The sequence below is a fragment of the Haliotis asinina genome, chromosome 10 (assembly GCF_037392515.1).
Source record: "Haliotis asinina isolate JCU_RB_2024 chromosome 10, JCU_Hal_asi_v2, whole genome shotgun sequence".
Lineage (NCBI taxonomy): Eukaryota > Metazoa > Mollusca > Gastropoda > Lepetellida > Haliotidae > Haliotis > Haliotis asinina.
Genome location: NC_090289.1, coordinates 46,545,941 through 46,564,391, shown reverse-complemented (window position 1 = coordinate 46,564,391; position 18,451 = coordinate 46,545,941). Strand labels below are relative to the sequence as shown.

The window sequence follows — 18,451 nt, the reverse complement described above, 5'->3', positions numbered from 1 at the left end:
TTCCTTTCTACTGAAAACCACAAAATAAAACAGACTTGTGTTACCTGAACTGCAACAGCAGTGAGGACTGTGACGTTGATGTTGTCAGCTACTTTCTCAAGCCTCCCCTGTATCACAGGTCCACTGCAACCAAGAACATAACAAGTATCATCACGCTGTTTTCTTCATCATTTAATGTATTTTCCATCATTTAGTGTATTCTTCATCATTAAAAACATTCATCATCATATAATGTATTTCAGCTATGCATACAAACATGAGTAAATATGACTCTTAATTATTCCTGTGCACATAAACCAATGCAGGAAGATCGGGAGATTACCTGCAGGTTCTTAGAAAAGAGCAGTGAATAAGTACATTTGCACTGTATGCAACGAACACATTTTTAGATCTTTACCCATAGTTACTGCCTGATTTCTTTCAGGCCCAATGTGGCCATAAATGAGTTGTATTAAACATAACCTTGTCTTATATTCATGTGCATGCTTTATTTACTTACCTGCTGCTTTTGCCAAACAAGATATACTCCCCTATGCCATTGAAAATGTATGGAGTTCCGGCAGACATTTCAGACACAGGATTTCCCCAGTAGTAACCTGAAGGAGAAACAACACTAAGATGTCTAATCAACCTTGCACACCTTTTTCTCCATCAGATACAGCTGTGACTTAGGGGTGATTGCATATGATTAGTTCTGCTATTGGCATACAACCTGATAATAATAAAACACAATAATAAAATTATAGTCAGAATGAAAAACTGCAAAAGTATTGTGCACTGAAGCTGCGATACAATATGAATCCTGATATAACGGCGATGATACGATAGGTATCATGATACTAAAACCATTAATTCTAGCACAAGCAATAAAACACCTTAAGGTCAAAACAAATACAGTGTTTGAATGAAAGAAGCATTAAAAAAAGTGATATCAAAGCACTTTTTAAAGAACATGTCCAAAATAAAATAGTACTGTTAGAAACAGAATATATGGATCAAAAACATCTTTAATATCTGCATGTTGCTGGATGCTGTCAGTGCAGTCACATAACAGAATGAAATTTGTGCTGAGTTTACAAACGGTGTATCTTCACAGATATCGTGATTCGGCAATATTCAAAGCTAAACATCGATGTATAGTGGCCCATTTGACATATCATGTACAGACACACAACGATATAAAACACCAGAAATAGTATGCCAATATGATCACATAACACCAGGAATTGTGAGCCAATATGATCACATAACACCAGGAATTGTGAGCCAATATGATCACATAACACCAGGAATTGTATGCTAATATGAGCACAAAACACCAGGAATTTTATGTTAATTACAGCACATAACACAAGGAAGTTTATGCCAATAACAGCATATTAAACCAGAAATGGTATGCCAGTCAAAGCAAATAACACCAGGAATTGAATGGCCCATAACATCAAATAACACCAAGGCTTGCATGTTAATATGAACACATAAAACCAGGAACTGTATGTCAATTAAAGCACATGACACTTGGAACTGTATGCCAATTAAAGCACATAACACCAACAATCACATGTCAGTACAAGCATTTAAAACCATGAATTGTATGTCAATTGAAGGACATAAAACCATGAATTGTATGCCAATCTACATGTACTAAAGTACGTGATTTAGTCCTTGTTTTTTCTGCTTTGAGGAAAATTTCAAGTACATGTTTCAAGTATGTATCACAAAATTAAATTTATTGTGTCCTGTTCTTTTAATAATTCAACACTCTGCAAGATGTAGCAATTTCCACAAACTTCAATCCAAGTGAATGTCATCCACACGAAAATGTGATACACTCAACATCACCATTCATGGTCACCGAGTCATGTCATACTGTATACAAGAATGCATTTCCAGCAGTGCTTGTCTACAGTAGTTTCCATAAAGAACACTCACCTGATGTCACACCGGTGTTGTTTGCACAGGTGTCAGAGGGATACTTGGCGTAGAAGACTTTACATAGATTGCTTTTGCTTCCACAGCAGACGCTGTTGACAGCATCAACATGGCCAGATACTGTTGTGTTGCTGCTCCCTGCATAACCTGCTCCTCTCTCATTGGACAGGAGAGTTCCGTAAACTCTGAAGAGATTTAAACATGTGAGTAAGGACTGGGCAGTGGCTGAGGTCACAAAATTCACATTGAACCGTTACGTAAAATACTGCTGTGCTTTTGTTTAATGCAGTTCAGCAATAATCCAGCAATATGTCTATGAAGTATCAGTCAGTGTATGCAGCTGGGACATGGTGACATGCATCTACCATGTCTGATAACCTGACCATCCAATCCTGTTTCTTTTCGTACCATTTCTAACCTTCATGAGGGTTGTATCCAATGACATACTCAGGCCTGCTCATATATTGTAATTGTCTGAGCCCTTGTCTGAACCTATGTCTTAGACTGAGCCTGAGCCTGAGCCTGAGCCTGAGCCTAAGTTTGAACAAGACTCAACAACCTCAATCTGAGACTAACGCTTAAGCCTGTGCCTGTGCCTAAGCCTGACCTAAACATGATGCTCAGTCAAAGGTTATGCCTGAGTCTGTGCTTGAACTTGAGCTAAATATAAGTATCAACTTAACCTTAAGCCTGAGTCTGTGCTTGAGCCAAAACTTAAGCCTGAGCCTGTGCTTGAGTCCAAGTTTAACCCTGAGCCTAGACTCGAACCCGATCAAACATGAGGCTGAGCCTAGGCTTAAGCCTGAGTCTGTGGTTGAAGAGGACTTTAGCAACAAGCATAGCTCTAACTACAACAGATGTTGTGAACTTGTAATCATTCAGCAAAACAGCATGATTACTTACGGATCATAACAGCATGTTCCTCTTTCAGGGTCGAACCTTAGAATGGCACAGTTTTCCTGGGTATTATACATGAACCATTTGTTAAGCAGTGCCTGTGTTTTTGTACAAGGGCATCTGTTTCTGTAGTATGCACTGGCATGTTGTGGTTTAGGGATTTCCGCTAACTGGTCCAGACATTTGTAGTTCTCGTTAGCAGGTAAAGTACTGCTATCACTGAACATCTTGTAGACCTCAAAACTGCGACTTCCTGCAATAGAAATATAGTTCATTGCATTAAACCAAATATTCCCTGGTTTAGGGAATGACTGACATTTCTTCTACAAACATCATCCCTTACAGATTGGACAAAATCTTGATCAGTGAGTATGTGAGAAGTTATATTTTTGTCTGTGGTTAATAAATAATCTTCAATGGTGTTAGATAATATTTGAACTGTTCAGGATTATGTAATCATGCACTCATGCTTTCCACCATTGGTTTAGTAATGTCTGGACTGTAACATGCCACAGACAGTACCAACAACACTCACCAACCCACTTGCCCATCTGCTCATACATCGACTAAACATGAGATATTAACCTACACACTGCTACTCATGAAGATCCGGGGTAGAATAAGCCTTCAGCATCCCATGCTTGCCATAAAAGGCAAATGCTTGTCGTAAGATTTGACTAATGAGATCGGGTGATCAGGCTCGTTGATTTGGTTGACACATGTCATTCCCAGTTGCACAGATTGATGCTCATCCTGTTGGTCACTGGATTGTCTGGTTCAGACATGATTACTTACAAACCGCTGCCATACAGCTAGAATATTGCTGACTGGGGCGTAAAACTAAATTCACTTACACACAGTAACTATGAACAAAACGTTCACGCACAATTGATTATGTAGTCTTTGCATGAATCATTTGTACGCACACACATCAACTATGAATGAAGTCCTTACATGCACACATCCACTTTCTATGAATTGCTTCCACATACACACATTGATTAAAAATGAATAGCCTCCACACACACATCGATTAAAAATTACAGTAATCACTTACACGCTGAAACTGTGCTTGAATCACTTACCCACAGCAAATCATAATGCCTGAATCGTTAATAAAATAACCATAGATATGTTCATAATTACACTCACACACCAACTATATGTGAATCGCTTGCACACAGAGAAACCATAAATGAATACTAACACACAACAAATATGAATCACTTACACACAACAACTTTAAATGTGTCACTCACACTCATCACTCACTCATTACTTGATAATAGTCTCTCTCACCAGATCACCTTTCCACACAATAAAGCAGCTGAATATTATTAACCTTTGGCAACAGGACCGAGGACAGAAGCTCCAGTCTGTGTGCTGTAACCTCTAGATATCACCACCTCCGAGTTGTCCGCCAGGTTGAGTTGATCATACACAAACACTGCATACGTCTTCTGCCCATCAGTGGCCAGGACTGCTTGGAAAGTCACATTCTGAAATAAAGGTCAATCTTGACTGATTCCAATGGAACTCAAAATGATGTTGATTTGTCAGATACCAGTTAGCAATTATACATTCTTGGAAATTACTTCAGACCATGGATACACAATGCCATTTAGGAAGGGATCAATTGCAACATATGCTAAATTTGAGATTGTACTTTCCCATCCAGAGTCAGGAAGAGTAGTAGCCATGGTGGGTTAGATGGCCGACTTTGGCTGGCAACTAGGTGCCTGACTCTGAAGGTGAGGGTTCGAAAATGTAATCAGACATAAACTAGAATACTGTCAATAATTATGCTAAACCAACCTCACTCCATCACACACGAAAGCTTTCAAACTGTCATTCAAACTGGGAGGTAGCATAACTGGAAAACACATTCCAACTGATCCAGTTATCGACACTCTTATTGGTCCGAAGAAAAGTAATTCTGACAAGACTTGTAATTGGAAATACTCAGCAAGAACAAAGATCTTTCAATCTTCTTTGAAATACGTTTGAAATAAATTTTGAATTGCATGAAAAGCAAAAGAAGACAAACATGTCTCTTAAATATTGCAAATATCTAAGGGTTTATGTATGCATGCTTTGTTCAGAATTGCCTAATATGTGAGACATATGCAGACTTTTAATATTGTTATAATAATGTTGTGAGAAGTTCTTGTAATTAACCAAAGCAGAACATGCAAAATAAAATAACTAAAGTAGGGATGACAAGGGGTGTGGTGTGAGCAGGACCGGACATCATGTATGTTGTGCAGTGGAAATAAACATGTGCAGAGCTGTCTAATAAATGAAACTGAAAAACTAATCAACTAGAGTTTGAAACTTACCTTTGGCCTAAATAAGGAACTAAACGTGGTAACTATTGCACGTGAGAAAACTGGATGACTTACAAGGAACTAAACGTGATTCTCTTAAAGTGATGAAAATTGAACTATGAAATGAAACCCGCTGTATTTCCTTAAAGGTCACATGCAACGTAAAACAAAACTTTGCAGATTCTGGTACCTCTCAGTATGCATTTACCGAAACAAATCATAAAAAATGCCAATTCAACCTATAAAGTGGAAAATGATGAAAAAAAAGCCCGCGAAATCGGAGTTCAAACGTTTCACTAAATTCCCCCCAGCACTGGGGGGAAAACTGGTTTCAACAGCTGTGCTGCGCTGCGCCCATGACGCATGCGCAGTGAATAGGTTCGCGGAGCTTGAAACAGTATGCATGCCCAGCGTCTGAGGTTGTGAGCAGTAGTCTAATCTTGGTTGTGTACACAAACGAGTAAATAATCTACTCGTTACGTAAAAAAACTTGTGGTAAGCAGTGTCTGTCACAGAGAAAGCTCAGTGTCTGGTTTATTCACACCTATGTGTCTGCCTGCCTGTCTGCTAAAGACAACATGCAATACACAGCTTCAATCATTGACCACGTGCAATTTGAACTTAACACCTATAAGACTATACGACATAAAGAAAACAAGTTGATTTATGACTCGTGCACCCGAGTCCCGTGTCTGCCACATTATGTAATTAGGCACGTGTGATACACATGACATGTTTTTATGTCTGTGGGTTGCAAACATACTACATTCATTTTTTTCAGATAACTGGATCTGACGGAAACTGGTGCAAACTCTTGGCAGTTTCAAGTCCTGCTTTGTACTTGGACGAATGACAGATTACAGTCACGCAGTAGTTTACCATCTCTACTGACATGATTTTTGATTGGATCGAGCGCAAATTCAGAGAACATGTATTTTCAAAACCCAACATCTCTATATACATTCCTCATGGATAACGACTTCTTTTAGTGTATATGATTTTGTTTGACAACAGTATATGAATCCATACTGAAACGACGCATCAAGTACACATAAAGAAGTTATTTCCCTACAGAATCTTACTTTCCTGTGACTGGCTATACTTCTAAAATGCCCATCAAACAGATCATCTTTCTGTACACATAATGAACCCTCAGCATATCAGCAAATGAAACAGCCAATCGGAAGCCATCGTTACACTTGAGTGCATATCCTGACGGTGGGCCCCGTCGGAGTGAGATAGGCAGGTGTTTTAGTAGCAGGGGGTGACCGATCTTGTTCTAAGTGAACTCATCAGACCATTCTGCATTGGCTGTGCAGCCCTTTATATACTTTGTGTGTGGCTGTTGTGTGATGTCACAGTGGACAAGTGTTGATGATTGACGTTATGACATCATCAACCATTGTGTGTGTTTGGCAGTGGTTCAACCGCCGGCGGGCTTGTGCCGGTGCCGCTGGCAAGGCTCCAAGTTGATTTGGTAGCCCTGTGTTTTTGCCGGCGTGGCTATGGAAAGCGGGTGGCTTGAATGTGTAAGTATGCTTGATGATGCTCGGCACGTGTATTTATATTGTTATAAAGACTGGCCGATATGTACATCGAAAATGGATGTATATTGTGCATTGTAATAAAGTATTACAGTGATACACTGTTTCGTTTTTTGTGGAAAGGAAACAAGAATGGAGGCCTATCGGTTTGACAGGCTCGGGGGCCCCTCCTTAAGGTATAAGGAGGGGCCGAAATCACACAAATCAGGTTAAAAATTGAATATCGTCTGGCAACATATTCATGGCAGAATTAGAAACTAAACTCCTCTCTCTATATGCCAACCAACCACACATCTACATATTTCCCTAGTATGGACACTAGGCCAGTCCAGCCTAGAAGCCTTCATAAAATACCTCAATGAAGCTCATCCCACTATAAAATTCACAGCTGAATTTTCAACCAACAAGGTAGCTTTTCTGGACACATGGGTAAGTCTAGACAAAGAGAAGAACAAGTCATGTTTTTCTCTATATTGCAAGCCAATCGAAACACACTCTTACCTCTTGCATACATCATGTCACCCCAGACATGACAAAAACTAAGGGCCCATACAGTCAGTCCCTTAGACTCAAATGCATCCGCTCCTCTACAGAGGAGTATGAAAAACATAGTCTCAACCTTATAAACTTCTGCCTCAAACGAGGATACCCCATGAGACTGATACAACAGAATAAACACAAGGCTGACAGCAAGGACAGGAAGACCCTCCTGACAAACCCTACAAGACCATCTAAGACCAAACAAAAAGCTATGGTCTTTGTTTGCAATTTCAACCCAATGAACATGGAGCTCAATGCCATTATCCGGAAGCGAATATGCCAAAAAGTATTAAACTGACCCCACATTATGGCCTAGAGGAGGAATAAAACCCTGAAGGATTATCTAGTACGTGCCTCACTAGAATACCCCAAGAACACGCCACAAGTCAGTGGCTGGGTAGTCACATTCCGTGACGGCCCATGTAGCAAACAAAATTGCAAAATCTGCATCGTAATCAATCGTTCAGACACTTTTTACAGCACAGTACCTGGTGTCAAATACCGTAAATGACAGTACAAATGCACCAACAAAAATGTGGTCTATCTACTCACCTGCAAAAAATTAAAAAAACAATATGTAGGGGAAACCAAAAGATGTTTCAAAACGAGTCTGAATGAACACTATGCTGACATCACACACAACAGAGATAAACCTGTTGCAATCCACTTCAACTTGGAAAAACATGGCAAATCAGATCTCACCTATGAGATCATCGCACAACTCAGAGAATAGCCTGAGCTTGTTAGCACCACCCAAAAGAGGAAATCACTCGAACTAAGGTGGATATTCAGACTCCATACGTTCGCCCTGCAAGGCCTCAATGACAAGATAGTCGGCTAAGGTATCCCCCTAGTCCTATTTATCAGTGTATCCTTGACCATCCCAAACTACCTCACATTTCAGGTGCACTCATATCTATCTCTGGGAGTGTTCATGCGATCACCACCAGTTTGCACCAGGCGCATTTGAGCAATTAGTTTTAAATCAAAACCTAACAATGTATTCAGAACAATATATTTAGAATTTTTAGGCCTCCACCATGGAAAGGCAGACAGGTAGAACATGGAAACTTTGTATAAACCAACATCAATTTTTGAAGGTGTATGCAGGATAGGTTTCCTGATCCAGGAGGGACTTTATATATGTTGACGTAAGGTAATCATATGATTGTGGTGACCTTACCTGAAATCCCTTGTATTCATCAGCGGGGTAGGGAATAACATCCATCCAGGTAACCACCACAGCATATTCTACAGTGATATTCTCAGATAATTTTTGAAACACCACTTCCTGTATTCTGCCCAATGTGTTGCTGGCATCTTGTTGATACTTCATGTATTCAGTGACATAGAGGGCAGCACCTTCTGCAGGAATGTCCCAGTGTGACCAGTACGGTGCCACCATATCTGATGGCCAGTCACTGGCGTTATGGGCAGGATTTTTTAAAGTCCTATATTGGTCAAGGAGGATATAACCATCTTGACTCACCTGAAATATAGTAAACAAATACTTACAATTATTAATACATAATCAAAACCTTTAGCAAATTGATATATTCTACCAAAACTGACAAAACATTTGTCAAAGAGATTATATGTTAACAATATTCAAAACTACAAGACAATTTGTGATGTGAAACAAACTTCCAAGGGAGATATCATTGGTAGAGATAAACTGACCTCTCATAGATGGCTATCTTGCAGTGAGCTAAAGCACCGTTAATAATTTATGGCTGGGGGGTTGGGGATGGGGGTGGTGCTGATGATGTTTCGGAGAAGCATGTAGAAGCATGACACACCACACGGATGTCATGTACACGATCAATGCGCACCCCTTCCTGTAAGGTTTCAGCACCATTTTTTAATATACTGGACAATGTAATTTTGGAATATTGATATTTTCATGATTGATATTTCATTTGTGTGTCAATGAATAAATAGATCATTATTCATAACTTCAAAATTTAAATATATCCCTATTTTTGTCCAGTATATTATTATGTACAAAACCGCTGATTTCCTGTAGTTCATGTGTACAAAATTGATGACCCCTACGACCTCTCCAGAACATAGATGACGGCCCCCAAAACCTAATGATGAATATTTGATGGTGTCTATTTTCATAAACTCATATGTATAGAACATAATAATGTGGTAACAAAATGTCACAATCTATAGACTAGTTATAACGCAACCTGCGTCATATTTGGGACTTCACTTTCTTATTAAAGTTCAAGTTCTAGTACTTTTTTGGTAGAGTCCCATCCGGGATTCGAACCCTCACCCTCAGAGTCAGGCACCTAATCGCCAGCACACAAAGTCAGCCGCCTAGCCCACTCAGCTACCACATAATGGAAGTCAGACAACTAGTTGGTAGTCATGCATTATAATTGTAGACAAGTGAGGTGAGGTGAAATAGGATTTAACATTGTACTGTGCTCACATGCATGCATGCGGGTGTATGTGTGTTGGCTTATATTAGCCCAGACTTAAGCTAGTTTTATGGTGCTAGCTCACTGAGATACCATGCCACAGTTAAGTATGAATAAACCAACTCAAAAACAGAACAGTGTTTCCAAGACGACCAGTCCTTGTTGTAAACATTAATGCTGAATGTCAAGCAGGGACCAACAAGTACCATATTATAATGTCTTTTGATATGACGGTATGACAAGTATGTAAGATGAACAGTAAAAATAGATCAAAATGTCTTCCATCCTGTTCATCACAATTTTTACAATATCACAAGAACTTAAAGACCATTGAGAAACTATATCTTTTGATGTGTCTGTTAGCTGACCTCAGATTTTGTTAAATGTCTAATCCACATAAATCAGTATTTTGATGACACATATGTTTTCAATGAATCTCTTACATAGAAAGCAACATAATTCTTCCCGAAGTACGGCAGTCCTCCTGGAGCAAAGTACGGTCCATAGATCTCGCGGTCACCACTCACACCTTGACTGCTGTCAAACAACAGGGTTTCTGCAACAGAGGATGAACGAATGAGTTTAGTTCTACGTTGCTTTTTTATAATTCCAACAAAGCCATGGTGGGGAACACAAGAAATGGGCATTACACATTGTACCCATGTAGAGAATCAAACCCAGCTTGCATAATAAGCGAACACTTTAACCACTAGGCTACCCCGCCACCCCAGTGCCAATCTAATGCTGTAGCCATTTCTAACAGGTACAACTTTGAGGTTCCAAATATGGAATTAAATCAGTTCATCAGAATCGAAAGGTCAGACATAATTATTAAAGTAGTGTTTACTTTTATCGTTAACAATGAAGTACACTGATAACAATGTGCTAGGTCAGCACATCACTGTGCCCCTGAGTGGTGGTGGTCAGAGCACTTGGCCTATCCTTAGCAAGCTAACCCCAATGGGGCCATTATGCCTCTCTAATTCAGCTGTTGTAATTCTGTTTGCTGTTGTTGTTAAATATCATATTCAGCAATATTCCTGTTATATACTCTTCGAAAGAAGTAGGGGATCTTCATTTTTTTTTATTTACAGTTAAATATATTTAGGACATTTATCAGATTCAATCAATGTTGATATGATATTATTGAATGTTTTGAGAGTGCATCACCATTTGCATTTCCTTACAACCATAGTTATTTGTAGTAACCAGTCATTCCACAGTTTAGCAAAAATGATATGCCAAAGTACACACTCTTTCTACCTGATATGAGAGAATTTCAACAGATAAATATTCTTTATGCACAAATGATACATCCATAGAATGTTCAACATGCTTCATGTTATGTCAACATTAAAATTCATTGTGAGAAAAGAGTACTCAACATATCCAATAATCTTGTAATACTTCAATTGTAAAACCAACAGCTATATAAATAAAGCTACTAGGTTGTCCAGGCTTAATTATTTCAACATCAACATATTAAATCCCTTCACCTGTTAGAACAAAGTACTCATCATGATCACATAATCTTGTGACATTTACAAGATAATAATGCTATTTATATAGCACCTGTATATTGTTGCATGCTCAAGGTGCTAGACAGTATTACCATGGATAACAAAAGCTGATGTGTAGTTCTGTACATGGAGCACAAATCAGTTGAAGTTAAGCAATGCTGAGCTCGGACAGCCCTTGGCTGGTTACCATGTTTGGCAGCTTGACTCCTGAAAGTTTCTAGGACTTCAGTCCTGCCCCACAATGAAGCACATGTGATATGTGTGGTCTCACCCTAGGCAAGTGAGTTTGTCCAAAATTGCCTCTGTTCACCCAGCAGAAAATGGGCACCAGTTTGATAAGTCAAGTGACTATAACCTTATCAAGCACCTAAAAGGCAGTTTGGGTTATTCAGGGTAATAGCATGCCTGCTTTGACTATGAGCATTCACCTTGTGAATGGAGTTTGGCGCAATATAAATGCACATATTATTATCATTATCATTGAGCTGCATGTAATGTGGTACAAGGTTAACAGTCACATGACTTATCCCACTGGGTACCCATTCACTGCTAGGTAACAGGAAGCAATTGTTTAACAAACTCACTTGCCAAGGAAGAGACCACAGGTGTCACATGTGCTTCATGACAACTCTGTTTAACTTCAACTGATTTGTGACTTGGCCTTATGCACAGGACAACACCAAATTTCTCACTGTAAGGAGACAAGTCTTACCTATACAACCTTTCCCTCTCATCTCATATCCTGGTTTGCATGGACATGCATACGAGCCATTGTTGTTGGTGCAGACCTCGCTAGCATTGTCACAGGGATTCCCCTTAATACACTCGTTGATGTCTGTTAGTGGGGCATCCCAGGTGGATAGAGAAATAACAACATTTACAGCTCTATATACATTCATGAACAGTTGGAAATATTATCAAATATATTCTGTGTTAAACTGTAATTCTGAAATTCTGCATTAGACTAAATCCCATCAAGTATATTTTTAGTGTACTTCACTGAAATCGTTTTCACCATTACATCACAACTATTAAACACTCAAGAACATTATTGGGTAAAAAGGAAGGTAAGGCACTTTATAGATAACAATTCTTTATTATTTTATGATGCAACATTTCAGCGTAGATTTTTCCAGCATTGTCAAATCTAGCTTGTTTGTTTCATGTAGGTCTTGCTTGACAATGGTACAAAAACCTATGCCAAAATGTTACAGAAATATCCTGCCTTTGTATTGATTATACAATCAACAACATCATCAGGTATTAAGACAGGTAAGACACTTCATGGATTTATAACAATTTCTTCATGTCTTTATGATGTGCTGTGTTTAGATTCATCCAGCATTGTCAAGTCTTGCTTGTATGTATCGTGTTGATCTTGCTTGAAAACTGCATAAAAATCTATACCCAAATGTCTTAATATAATTATGAAATATCATTCCTTTCTTATTACTCATCAACTTCTAAAATTCCATTCAAACAGAACACCACTGAGATTTCAATTTCTCAATAATAATATTCATCATTCAGCTGCAGAACATGTAATGAAAGATCATGTTCTGGTAGTACCCACCTACAGAGCAGTTCCGTCCCTCCCAGCCCTCATTGCAGTAACACGTGTAGTTGCCGTTGGTATTCTGGCAGTATCCATTTGTGCAGGGAGAAGCTGTGCACTCGTTTACATCTGTGGGCACATAAGTTCAGCAGCTTGAAAATATCTTTTTGAAAATGTCATTGCTTCTAATACATGGCAGAAACAGACCACTTTGACTAAGATCACTTGCAGAATTGAAGGTCATTGTTTCATATTTCTTAGATTTCTCAGGAAAAGATTTATTAATCAAAGATTTATTAATAAAAAATTTACAAAGTTTACTAGAAGTAAATCTTTCAATCACGGGCCTTTAACTAAAACAACTAAACACACCACCTCATGACTTAAAATAAATGGTAAAGGTGTATTCATGAATGTAAAAGCATATAAACCACCAAAATGCAGAAATCCAATAAAATATTGGACCTAAGATTTGATAATATCCACAATTTCTGAGTAACAGGGGAAGGCAGGGTAGCCCAGTGGTTACAGCTCTCGCTTGTCATGATAAAGACACGGGCTCAGTTCCACATAAGTGCAATGTGTGAAGCCCATTTCTGGTGTCCCTGACATGATATTGCTGGAATATTGCTTAAAGCGGCGTAAATCCATCCTCAATCAATTTGTCCATTCTGTGCAACAATATATGAGGTTCATCTATAGTCTCATACTTCACTGTACACAGTATCATCTACTGAAATTCTGTGATACTGCATTTAACAACCTTCTAATGCTATATATGTTTGTAGTTAGTAGCTTCTAGCTACTACCAAGCCCTGATAATCAAGATCCTACCTTCAGTACAGTTTCTTCCCGTCCACTCATCCGTGCAGGTGCAGGTGTAGTTGCCGATGCCATCAACACAGCTGCCAGAGTTGTGGCACGGATTGGTCCGGCAGTCATCAATAACTGAAACATCATCAACGACTGTTACCATGACAAAAGGAGAAAATGCTTGGAACAATGACTGGTGTATTCAGATGTACCAACATTTTAAACAATGTGCTGTATGATGATAACCTTTTTATTTGGGCATTAAGCCTGAAGACATGCAGTTTAGACCAACAACCACTGGTTGCATCAGTGACAGTGGTGGGGTAGTTCAGTAGTTAAAGCTTTCACTCTTCACACCAAAGACCTGGGTATGATTCCCCACTTGGGCACAATATGTGAAGCCCCCTGCCATGATATTGCTTGAACATTGCTAAAAGTGGGGTAGAACTACACTCACTCAGTCACTTGTGGCACGTCTGAACCAGTCGCCTGTCCTACTATTTGATGTTGGTGACAGTGAAACCTGAAGACACACTTTAACACCTCACACTGCAACAGTTGGCACACTGACAAACTACAAGTGAAGGTATTTCGAACTTACCTTCATCGCACAACGTCCCCTGATAGTCAGCGTCACAAACACAGGTGAAGTTTCCTAGCCCCTCGTGGCAGGTTCCATTGACACAGGGATCTGTCTCACACTCCTTCACATCTACAACAATCAGTGAACAGAGGACCATTAAGAAATACACAATGGGACCATACACCTAGAAACACAATGACACCATAGATCTGGAAAACACAATGAAACGTGCCCAGTTGAAACACAAAACTATATCTGTGTATAGCGATGATATTCTACATCTGGAAATGAAAACATAATGTCAGGAGTCAACACCTGAAAACAGTGAAACCCTGTATCAGGAAATAGCAAATATCAACATCAGACACCCTACACCTGAAAACAGTGAAACCCTGTATCAGGAAATAGCAAATATCAACATCAGACACCCTACGCCTGAAAACAGTGAAACCCTGTATCAGGAAATAGCAATATCAACATCAGACACTCTACACCTGAAAACGGTGAAACCCTGTATCAGGGAATAGCAATATCAACATCAGACACCCTACACCTGAAAACAGTGAAACCCATTATGTAAACCATAAAACCCTGTACCTGGAAACAGGAAAATCCTACATATGAAGCCTTCATCTGAAAACGATGAAACCCCATATCTAAAAGTAGTGAAAACCTACTTCTGAAACCTAAATCTAAAAACAGTGAAACCCTCTATATACAAACCATGAAACCCTATATCTGGAAAAAGTGAAAACCTACATCTAGAAATAGTGAAAACCTATATCTGGAAATAGTAAAAACCTATGTAAAAAGCCTACATCTGACAACAGGGAAACTCTATACCTGGTTCTAGTGAAACCCTACATCTGAAAAGAGTGATACCATTGATCTGTAAAACATCAAACCATGCAATCTGTGAACAGTGAAATCCAACATCAAGAACACTGGCAATATGATCTCAGCTGCAGCATCAAACATGCTTATTTGGACTCTGCAAGTTTCCAGCCCCCGACTGATGTCACAGTTTTGGGCTACTGTACCTGTCTCGCAGGTGTCCCCTGTCCATCCAGTGCTGCATGAGCAGGTGAAGTTGTTGGTTCCAACATCCGTACAGTTGCCATCATTCTTGCATGGAGTATTCTCACAATCATCAACATCTGAAAACAAATGAAGAGTACGGTTTAACCATGTTTTAATATTTTTGGTTAATGTCTGTATGTTTGCTTGTTAGTTGTTCAACTCAGCATTATGTTGCAGCTATATGGTGGCAGTCTGTAACCGTTTGAGTAGATGATGGTTCTTGAAACATGTTCATGTGTGTTTCCTCAACATCACCAACGAGGACCATGCTGGGAGTAGACAATGGTTCTTGAAACATGTTCATCGGCGATACTATCATCTTAACAAACTTTCCAAAAAATCCATGAAAATTTTGGCACTAGGATGTAAATTTAGTGTTGACATTTGAGTTTACTGTCATTTTGGCAGCATCGCATGTAATGTCAGTGCAGTAAGAGGTTTACTTCTTGAGGTACCAGATATGGTCCTGTGGTACCAAGAGGGTAAAGAGAGATATAAATCAACATACCAACATCACAATGCCAACCAGTCCATCCAGATTGACAGGCACACGTGTAGTTGTCTGCCTGTTGTTCACAGGTGGCGTTGTTTGTACACATAGCTCCAAAACAGTAGTCCACTTAAAAGAGAAAATAGTATATTTAAAAAAATTACCTGAGTTGCCATTAAACATCTCAGACATTAGTCTCAAGTTGGGAAGTGGATACACAACCAAATCAACAACAGAAATAGAAGAAAACTGTTTGAATCAATTAATATTGGTAAATAATGTGTGATCCTATTTTTCCTGATCCTACCTTCACTACTACTAGTGACCTGTACGTTCAAATTAAAACTGTTTTTATTTTAAAACATAAAACGTTTTTGCTTCCATATATTGTATTGAGTTTAGTTACCCACTTCATTTGTTCCGTTTTTAGCAAACACATTATAACTTAAACTACTCCATCCCTCAGGAACATACACACAAGGCCAGGTGCTCATTCCTTAAAGTGATCATAGCGTTATGGCTGTTGAAAGTCTATGTTAAAGTATGGAACCAACCATCTTCACAGGTGGGTCCAAGCCATCCCTGTGAACAGGAACATGTGAAGTTGTTTGTCCCTCCGTCAGTACAGGAACCGTTGTTTTTACATGGTTGGGACTGGCAGTCGTCCACATCTGAAACATGTGGCATGCTGATGTTACATTGAGGACTGCCATGAGACTGTGGTAAGTACTAGGTGGGTGGGTGGGAGGGGGTTGGGAGTGAACCAACATCTGTGATCTACCTATGCATTGTGACTGCAGTGCCACTATGGAAGCTGTCAGTGACATACTTCAGTCTACACCAGATAAATAATGATTTAATGAAAGATATAATCTGGTAAATCTTGCCGTCACCATTTGTCCATTCATGATAGAAAGTCAGGTATTTGGAATGATGGCAATGAGTTTAGGTTGTGCTGTAAAATTTGTCATGGACATTAGACATTTGTCATAATATATACTGCTGAATTAGAAGCATAAATGTACATAACTTAAATATACATGAACAGATAAAATGCAGGCAAACTCTATGTCATTTGATTTATTAACTGAGCAGTTATTTTATCTTTTCATCTTTGGTTTTTCAGCAACTCAACCCTTTGGAAAATATCAAAGATAATGAATGAAAACTATATTGTACACTTCCTGCTTAATCCAAATGTGGTATTTATTCTAAAGAGAAATAACTTCATTAAGTATAATGTAAAATTTGGGGATTTTATCTGAGAGGAAGCATGTGATGTTACCTTCATCACAGAGCCAGCCAGTCCAGCCTGATGTGCAGTTGCAGGTGTAGTTGGAGGTGCCGAGGATGCAGACTCCACTGTTTTTGCAGACTGCAGTAAGACAGTAGTCCCCTGGAAGGAGATAATGGGCATAGAGTAACATGTGAAAGGGGTGGAGATGACTGACATAGTATCTTCAAATATCATGGCTTATTGTGGATCCATGTGAACATGTGCAGGATGATGGGGCCTCTTTACGTTCACAGGTGACAAACGGATTGATGGGCAGGTTTGTAATGACTATTAGGAGACAAACATCATGTGTTGGCCAATTTCCGGGTATCATTGAGTATTTGAAGCACAGGAATGCATTAGGAACTGACAGCATCAGCTGGAGGTTTCAAATGAAATATTCCCGTGCTTCAAATACTCAATAGCACCCGGAAATTGGCCAACACATGATGTTTATCAACATTGTAAACACAAAAGTAAACCAAAGGATTTTACTGTCTGCACTGCTTTACATCAAGTACGGGTACAGCAGTGAAGTGTCATCAGCTGGCCGTTTCAGCTGGTTCCCTTGGTAGCATCTGAAGTTGCTCATTTGTGACGTCATTCTGACTTTACGTCACAATATGATTTGAATGATGTCACTGCTGTTGATGACACAACAAAACAATTGTTTACGATGTTTCTACGTGTCAATACGCAGTGAATAGTCTTGCAGTTTCTGTGAATCTAGTACCATTTGATCATGTTTATCAACCAATCAGATTACAGAACACAGTGACTTTTGGTTTACAATTTCCTATAAGTAGAAACCCTTAGTTGTACATTGTTTTTTGATTATGTCATCTACACGTCACCTGCGCGAGGATGACAAAGTCATGTATGGATCAGCTGGCCATCTTTAAACATGAGGGTTGACACCACTCCCTCGTTGTGTCTTGATGCACATGCATGGTGTAAGGAGCACCCCCACACTCAGTACATAAAAGGGTTCATGGACTTGGCTTACTTGTACGATCGCACCACATTTGCATAGATGTGCTTGAAACATCTGACTACTCCACTGCTTATCATTGCTCATACTGTTGATCATTGGATTGTCTGGTTCAGACTTGATTCTTTACTGACTACTGCTATATAACTAGCATATAGATGAGTCTGATTTTAAACAACAAACAAATCATGTTACAGGTACTGTTTTTGAAAAATCAAGAACATTTAAAGACCTAAGCCAGGAGAAAAAGGCAAGTTTGCTGTTACAAGGCATGGCTAGAAGGTTCTTTGATCAACTATGATGGAGATGAGTTGTTTGATAAATATTTTCAGCATAAAACCCTTCATGTTCCACCCTCTGTTGCTCACAATGCCAGAGTGTCTAAATCCCACTAATGCAGATGGCTTCCTGTTGTAGGTGCGGTAAGTCACAAACACAGTCGCCAGGTAGAGGTATCTTCAAGTTACAGGA

General features: G+C 39.2%; 1 protein-coding gene across 3 annotated transcripts in view; it reads right to left on the bottom strand.

Annotated features, from left to right (window-relative positions):
- The window catches only part of LOC137298864 (protein crumbs-like), a 70,828-nt gene that overhangs the window by 20,962 nt on the left and 31,415 nt on the right, over positions 1–18,451 (bottom strand). For all 3 annotated transcript variants that reach the window (XM_067831204.1, XM_067831203.1, XM_067831205.1), the window contains exons 3-17: positions 16,999–17,109; positions 16,268–16,384; positions 15,732–15,842; positions 15,184–15,300; positions 14,162–14,272; positions 13,582–13,695; positions 12,766–12,876; positions 11,905–12,027; positions 10,116–10,228; positions 8,424–8,729; positions 4,172–4,328; positions 2,836–3,082; positions 1,933–2,117; positions 500–596; positions 45–123 (exon numbers count right to left, since the gene is read on the bottom strand). In XM_067831204.1, the coding sequence (XP_067687305.1) occupies positions 45–123; positions 500–596; positions 1,933–2,117; positions 2,836–3,082; positions 4,172–4,328; positions 8,424–8,729; positions 10,116–10,228; positions 11,905–12,027; positions 12,766–12,876; positions 13,582–13,695; positions 14,162–14,272; positions 15,184–15,300; positions 15,732–15,842; positions 16,268–16,384; positions 16,999–17,109 (2,099 nt within the window). The remainder of the gene's footprint in view (positions 1–44; positions 124–499; positions 597–1,932; positions 2,118–2,835; positions 3,083–4,171; positions 4,329–8,423; positions 8,730–10,115; positions 10,229–11,904; positions 12,028–12,765; positions 12,877–13,581; positions 13,696–14,161; positions 14,273–15,183; positions 15,301–15,731; positions 15,843–16,267; positions 16,385–16,998; positions 17,110–18,451) is intronic.